The sequence below is a fragment of the Branchiostoma floridae genome, chromosome 10, assembly GCF_000003815.2.
Source record: "Branchiostoma floridae strain S238N-H82 chromosome 10, Bfl_VNyyK, whole genome shotgun sequence".
NCBI lineage: Eukaryota > Metazoa > Chordata > Leptocardii > Amphioxiformes > Branchiostomatidae > Branchiostoma > Branchiostoma floridae.
In genome coordinates, this window is record NC_049988.1 from 3,587,396 (window position 1) to 3,595,011 (window position 7,616).

The following is a 7,616-nucleotide window of genomic DNA, read 5'->3' on the forward strand; positions in this document are numbered from 1 at the left end:
TGCCAGCGTTTTACAAGGTCATATGATGGGGAATCATCACCATAAGTTTCTTTTATTTCATCAAAAGTCTCATTTGGTATGCGTCCTTTCAAATACAAAAACAGGATCACTGCGCGACACTCAACTGGCTCCATTTCACATCTGGTCCATTTCGCACCTGACTCAGTTCAAACACCTTTAAATCAAAAACCAAAATTAGTTCATTGATGACAAGGGGACATATACAATTCTCTCAAAGACTTTTGATATACAACACAGCAGGGATATAGGCCTATAATTTGTCTTTGTCTGTTTGTCACCATTTTTATGGACGGGAATTACATTTGAGCGCTTCCAAATTCCCGGGAAGCAGCCGCCTTGAACTGACCTATTAAACAAATTGGAAAGTGGTGCAGCAAGGGATGGGGCAATGTGTTTGAGAAGTCTGTTGCCAATGCCATCGGGTCCAGTGGCCTTACCAACGTCGAGATTGCACAAAATTTTATAGACATCAAGGGGAGAACAATTAATGCAGTTCTTAGTAGATTCAGTTCTAGGTGTAAATTGTGGAAGGGTGGCTCCAGCTGTGTTTGCAACATAACCCATAGAGATATGAATCATTACATATGCAAATTTCATCTAGATCAGACAACTGGAAGTGGGTCAGGTGGATTACTTCTTGAACGCCCCTCGTACAAGCGATATGATACAAAGTCACAAGAATGTTTTATTACAGGTCAGCTTGAAAAAAATGCAAAGCGCAAAGCAGAATAGAATTGGTATTGGTCTTTTTTTTTTCAGAAAATGTCACCAATCGTATCGAATGATAAATTTTAAAATTACAAACATTACCCTGATCTGATGGTACAGTTTTAGAGGTTACAACAAAGGTTGCACCACTAAAGATTATATATCAATGTTTCAATGTTTCAATGTTTTATTTTAAGGTTCTCGCGGGCAAACACACATTCACCCGAACTTTGACCTTATCACACACGTCAGGCTTTACTATAGCCACACAAAACACATAATAACAATAGCTGCATACGAACAACGACTTGTAGATTCCGGTTAACATGTGCATAACATACATGATAGATTAAAATGAACTTATTGGAAAACGGTACCGAGTTACAAGCAGTACAGGTAATGGCTAAGACCAGTATTGATGGCACTACTGTGTAATTGTCTTGTTGTAGAGACGGATGGCGCTATGGAGGAAGGACTTGCTGAGTCTCTTAGTACGGGCTTTTGGTAAACCGATTGTCCTTTCTAAGTGTGAGTCCCGTGGCCCCTGTTCTTGTGGGTGGAATATCTTTCCCGCTCGACCCATTTATAGTTAAAATGTGTACTGGGGTATCACCTGGGATATTTACTACACTTAGCATCACTTTAACCCTATTATGTGACAATTTTTCATTGGTCTAGATGAACAAGGGTATAACAATTACTGAGGATAAATTTCATTACAAATAGCTGGAATCAAACGATAAAATTCCTCGGAACGAATTTGTGGCTTCAGAGCCTGGTCAGGGCTATACCACCTACGCCTTCAACCAGCACAAATGTGACAGCAACGTTACATAAAAAACACCAACGAGAAAATGCTTGTTTTTTTTAAGATATCTTCCTTTAAATGCTGTTTTCTCTGTTTTACTATTACGTCTTCTAAGGAAAATAAAGAATGTCTCAAAACTCTCTCACTTTGGCAGCCAGAGCTCTCCCTGTTGCTTAGTTACGTCCTGTAAAGGAAAGAACAAATTTACAATAAGTAAAAAAAGAAACATACGTTTACATATAAACATACGTCGATACATTTTAATCCAATTAAGGATCATTACGCTAGTGACAAATGAGAATTTAATGTACATTTTTTATCATATAATCATCATTTTGTGCGTCAAACACGGTAGAAGACGAAGGGCACTTCTTCGTTGATTGTACAATGTTTGTTTATGAGAGAAATATCCTGTTTAACTAATAAAAGTATACAGTAACTAGATTCCTCCACTTAACACATGAGAAGAGCTGAAAGTTTTTATATTCCTCGTGATTTTTTTCTACAAACTGACCAAAAATCTGGCTAAATCTATACAATATTTCATTTTACTATTACCGAGAAACAATTAATAATCTCGACTGGATCTACGATACTGTTACATGTATGTTTTGCCTTTGTCGTGACCTGTACTTAGCTCAGTTGAGCAAAATGTACAATAAAAGGTCGTTCATCATTAAGAATCGATGTAGATAAATTGCATTTATGTGAGAAGTACCTGGAGTGAACTGGCAGAGGGTACGATGTGTTTGTCCACAAAGAGCGTCCCACCATTGTAGCATAGGTCGATCCTGCTCACGTCGAAAGTCAATGGCGCTGGCAACGCAATCTTCAGTTTCAACTTTGCTGTCTGGTCGTCCTTTCCTCCATGGCTTATACTTGCCAAGTACAGAACCATCAAGCCATTCAAAACGACCTTCTTGGTGCTGGTTGTGCAGGCCGATCCAGAAAAAGGTACGAGGCAAAGGTTTTATTAAAGAGGCCAGAAAGGCGTTGGTCTCAGCGTCTCGGGGCATGGCGAGGGTTTTTTTTTTTTTTTATTCACATTTCTTTAAAGAGGATGAGACGGAAAGCAGACCCTGCTTATCGAGGTCTTCTCCTCATGTACATAAACAAAATAAGGACACACATACAGGACTACAAAACGCTAAATAACAAAGTCAAGAGATAATGATAACGACATGAAATAAAACAACAAGGAATCAAATAACAAAGTGACGTGTAGCTGGCATACAAACTTAGAATTAATCAAATAAGGTTATAAATCAACTTAAACAACCTGTCTATTGAACACAAGACATAACTACATGAAAATAAACAAGGAATCAAATAACAGAGTGACATATGGCTGATAAACAAACTTAGAAATAATAATCAAATAAGGTTCAGCTGAAACGATCTGTCTGTTTGATGAACTTAAACACAACATCAAATAAATGACAGTTCTGAATGGTAGATAGTACTGGGTTTCCCCTGAGTAAGGTTGAACATAAAATATTTTCAGTGGTGTGTCTTGGGTCAAATGGTAAGATAGTGGTTAAAGATGACAACATATCAAGTCTTGCATCATTGTATAGAGGACAGTGTAGAAAATAATGTATAGTTGATTCGTTAGGGTGGCCACAATTACACATAGGACTATTTACACATTTATGTTGGAACAGGTGGAAATTCAACTGACCGAAGTTAAGTCTAAGTCTAGTGAGATGGATTGCTGGGTATCTGGGACCATGCGAGAAGTGCAGGTGGGTAGGAGGTCTATAGAAAAAATACTCCAACTCATTTTTGAAGCTAGCAACAGAGGGAGATACTCTGGTAGTGAGTGGTAATTGATTCCATGAAAGAACAGAGGAAGGTAAGAATGATCTCCTGTACTTCTCAGTTCTAGAAGGAATTTGGATATAATTTTGATTAGCACGAAGGCTGTATGTAGTGCGGTCACAGATCTGGGGTGGAATAATTTCACAAAGATATTCAGGTGTTAAACCGTTAACCATTTTGTAAAAATGAATAAGTTTGTGCTTTTGGCGTCTGCTGGCAGTAGTTTCCCACCCAACTTCTGACAAGATACTGTCGTTACTTGTTCCTCTCATTGCACCTGTGCAAATTCGAGCTGCAGTGAGCTGGACAGATTCAATTAGGTTGCAATCTTTAACCGACAATTCATCCCATACAACATCGGCGTACTCTAATAGTGGTCGTATCATAGTTTTGTAAAGAATTTCGAGTGTTTGCCTCGGAGCAAATCTTGAAATTCTCTTTAGTAAATTTGTTCGTTTCATTGCATTAGTTGTAATAATTGAAACATGTAATGACCATGATAATTTTGGCGTAAGATGTAGGCCGAGGTGTTTATGAGAGGATACCTCAGTCAACCGAATACCCATAAAATACAGTGGTGGATGTACAACTTTAGTTCGCTTGGTAGTAAAAGTTATTAGTTGAGTTTTAAGAGGGTTGAATGTAACGAGCCATTGACGTGACCAGTTATGAACTAGTCTAAGATCGTGATTTAGCCTTACAGCTGAGGTAATAGGGTCTCTAACAATCTCAGTTAGTGAGGTATCATCTGCAAATAAGCGGCCATCCGTTTCTAAGTTGTCCACCAAATCATTGATGAAAACAAGGAAAAGAAGTGGGCCTAAAATAGAGCCCTGTGGGACACCAGCACCAATGGGTAACCATTCGGAACAGGCTCCGTTGAGTACAACACGCTGCTCACGATCATTTAGATATGACTCAATCCAGGCAAGGAGGGGACCAGTTATTCCTAATTGTTTTAATTTAAAAATTAGCCCCAAGTGCCAGACTTTATCAAATGCTTTAGATATGTCTAAAAAAACAGTACGTACATCAAGTCCTTGATCAAGTGCTTGATGCATATTATGTGTTAGATATAACAGTGAGTTGACTGTCGAGTCTCCCGGAGAGAAACCTGAGTTTCGATCGGTGAGCAGTTTGTTTTCGTACAAGTAGGATGACAAGGGGATATATACAATTCTCTCAAAGACTTTTGATATACAACACAGCAGGGATATAGGCCTATAATTTGTCTTTGTCTGTTTGTCACCATTTTTATGGACGGGAATTACATTTGAGCGCTTCCAAATTCCCGGGAAGCAGCCGCCTTGAACTGACCTATTAAACAAATTGGAAAGTGGTGCAGCAAGGGATGGGGCAATGTGTTTGAGAAGTCTGTTGCCAATGCCATCGGGTCCAGTGGCCTTACCAACGTCGAGATTGCACAAAATTTTATAGACATCAAGGGGAGAACAATTAATACAGTTCTTAGTAGATTCAGTTCTAGGTGTAAATTGTGGAAGGGTGGCTCCAGCTGTGTTTAGGTGCGTTTGTGACGCAAAGTATTGATTAAAAGCCTCAGCCTTGGCCTTGTCATCTGATACAACACGTCCATTGTCAATCAGGGATGGTATTGCTCGATCCAGCTTACCCAAGAACATTTCTTTGGAAACTGACCACCACTTTTTAGGATTTGTAGCAGGGTTGGCGAGATCGAGACACAGGCTGAGACGATGGTTCAATTTAGCTTTCCTAATGAGGCTTGTACACGCGTTGCGTATATGTTTGAAAGTCTGAAACAAATCTGGACTATTTGTCCTTTTGTATTTCAAGTAAAGTCGCTTCTTTTTTCTCAGCATATGCCTAATTTCACAGGTCATCCACGGCTGATCCCTCGGGCGAACAGTGATCACTTTACTAGGCACAAACATTCTGATGGCGAGGGTTCCGCCGTCTTCACGACAGATCGCGGCCGCTTCGCTGAAGTTCTTTACTGGGTTGTAGACCCTGTAGCAGAGTCCACCAAACGGCGTGTTATCTGCAGGACACCACAGGAAAACATTTTATATCAAAAGCAGGCATGTTACGGGTAATATGGGGATAGAATCAGACTTTGATTTTAAAAAATCACATGCGCAGACAAGCAAAAAAAGAAAACAACACCATGTTTAATGGAGCAAAAAAAGAGCTGACTCACTTCCAGTATACCATGGATCATACCATTGACGTGGTCGAGTAGGGCACACAAAACCTACTGGCTGATCAGGCGGCCCTTGAAGCCCCTTTTGTCCTGGAGGTCCTGGAGGCACCATGGCTCCCTCATCTCCCGGAGCCGTAGATTCAGGAGGCCCGACAGACACGGGGTCAGCCGGTCCCATGGCTCCCTTTTGTCCTGTAGGACCAAAAGGCCCGACAGACACAGGACCGGCCGGTCCCATAGCTCCCAATTCTCCTGTAGGACCGAAAGGCCCGACAGACACAGGACCGGCCGGCCCCATGGCTCCCTTTTGTCCTGTAGGACCAAAAGGCCCGACAGACACAGGACCGGCCGGTCCCATGGCCCCACTATCCCCTGTTGGTCCAGGAGGCCCGACGGACACGGGACCAGCCGGCCCCGTGGCTCTCTTTTCTTCCGTAGGCCCAAGAGGCCCGATAGACACATGACCAGTCGGTCCCATGGCTCTCCGTTTTCCTGTAGGTCCGGCTGACTTGGCCATTGAATCCTGGTTCCCTGGCAAATAGGAATGTAAACACGGTGATTAGCCTAAAGTATTGAGGAAAAAACGGCAATTTTCTTTAAAACTTGTAGCTTTAGAAATAGGAAAGAAAGAAAAAGGAAAATTAAGGAAAGCAAACTTCACAACTATTAGAACAATAAATGTAGAAACTGCAATATTCAACTGATGATTAAAAATAAACAGCATCTTGAAATATAACTTTTACAATCCCCAACTTTGTGGTGGTCCGTAATTAGAAGAATCTAGCTCGAAAAAACATTCATGACAAATGGGCAAACTCTTACGTTCCATCTTGCTGAATGACAACTCCATCTTCCCGCCCAGTTTCTCCATCTTGTTAGAAAGCGCTGCCATCTCCTCAGACATCTTCACAGACAGCTTGGCGACATCGTCAGACGTGACGGTAACTTTGACTGTTTCAAAAAGAGACAGCTACAAATGTAATTCTAGGGTCATATTTCCAGAGTGGGCTACGGCCAGGAAGCTCTCGGGAACGACAAAATTTAAAGGACAACAAAACACACAAGAGACGGTGTGCACCATAGACTTCCTGCAACCTATGATCCACTAGCTTACTGAGTCACGTGTTCTATCTGCATAACGCGACGTAGCGACAGCAGTGGATTGTCCATTCCTTGACAAAGACTGGTGCTGTTCAGTCGAAAATTTGGGTGAGTCCAATTTTTGTGCTGGATATCACAATTAAACTAGTTCAAGAAAAACACAAATAATGTAAAAAATATTTGTCATTAGCATAATTTGCTTATATTCTTTGATAACACTTTTATTTTCCATTTCCGCAAACATCTCGGCCGGGCCAGGTTTGAAAATGTGTCCTTAGAAAAACTTTGCTCAAATCTTCAAAAATGTTATGAAATAGGAACTGGAAAGGCAAGCAAATAGATTGTGTGTACCTTCACAAGGTCTAGTCTAAGAAACTACTGCTCTTCTTGTTCTTGTTTAAAAAAATATATTAACCTCCATTACAAGCCATTTAGATGACAATGCTTTTATTGCCATCCTTGTTTAAAAAAGAGGCCTATTCCCTGACCATGTGTCCCCTTTGTAGAGCAGATCCTCTGGCAAGCATAAAATTCTGATTGACCAGAGATTCTATTGGATCAGTGTTTTTAGAACATGCGAAAATCTATGCAAACGTGAATGTCATCCATAAACTCTAGGTATGTCAGTGTGGCCTAACGTGTACGTAATCATGTAAATTCATGTTAACAACTGACCTGCAAAATATGGCAGCATCATGATGTTGAGTACGGCGAACAGAACGATTACCACAGTGATTTGCCAAGCCTTGTTGCTCAGGCCCCAGCATTTCGCCCATTTGCCTACTGCGTCCGGATCATTGCTTGCATCTGTTAGGAATATCAATACTAGAGTTCCACGACCCCATACCTTCGCTAAAATAAATTCGAATTTACAACTGATTAGATGACCTATCATCATCACCTTCACCCAAATAACAGACGTGCACAATATTTCTTAAGAAAGAAGGCAATAATAGCATTTTCTGTTAATGTATGCAA

The 7,616-nt window shown here is 40.7% G+C and overlaps 1 protein-coding gene across 1 annotated transcript; it reads right to left on the reverse strand.

Annotated features, from left to right (window-relative positions):
• Positions 1–5,327: 5,327 nt before the first annotated feature.
• LOC118424256 (pulmonary surfactant-associated protein D-like) lies at positions 5,328–7,335 on the reverse strand. The gene is made up of 4 exons (XM_035832799.1): positions 7,314–7,335; positions 6,360–6,488; positions 5,593–6,068; positions 5,328–5,375 (listed from the first exon to the last, which is right to left on the reverse strand). Exons 1-4 carry the CDS (start codon positions 7,333–7,335, stop codon positions 5,328–5,330), a joined length of 675 nt encoding a protein of 224 aa, XP_035688692.1.
• Between the last annotated feature and the right edge of the window lie 281 nt (positions 7,336–7,616).

Bases quoted from the DNA above. Each gene is read 5' to 3' on its own strand.
- LOC118424256 (XM_035832799.1), bottom strand. From the start codon at position 7,335: ATGATGCTGCCATATTTTGCAG. The intron at 6,069-6,359 runs GTAAGAGTTTGC...CCTATTTGCCAG, and splicing joins GTCATTCAGCAAGATGGAAC to GGAACCAGGATTCAATGGCC. The intron at 5,376-5,592 runs GTAGGTTTTGTG...GGTGTCCTGCAG, and splicing joins AAGGGCCGCCTGATCAGCCA to ATAACACGCCGTTTGGTGGA.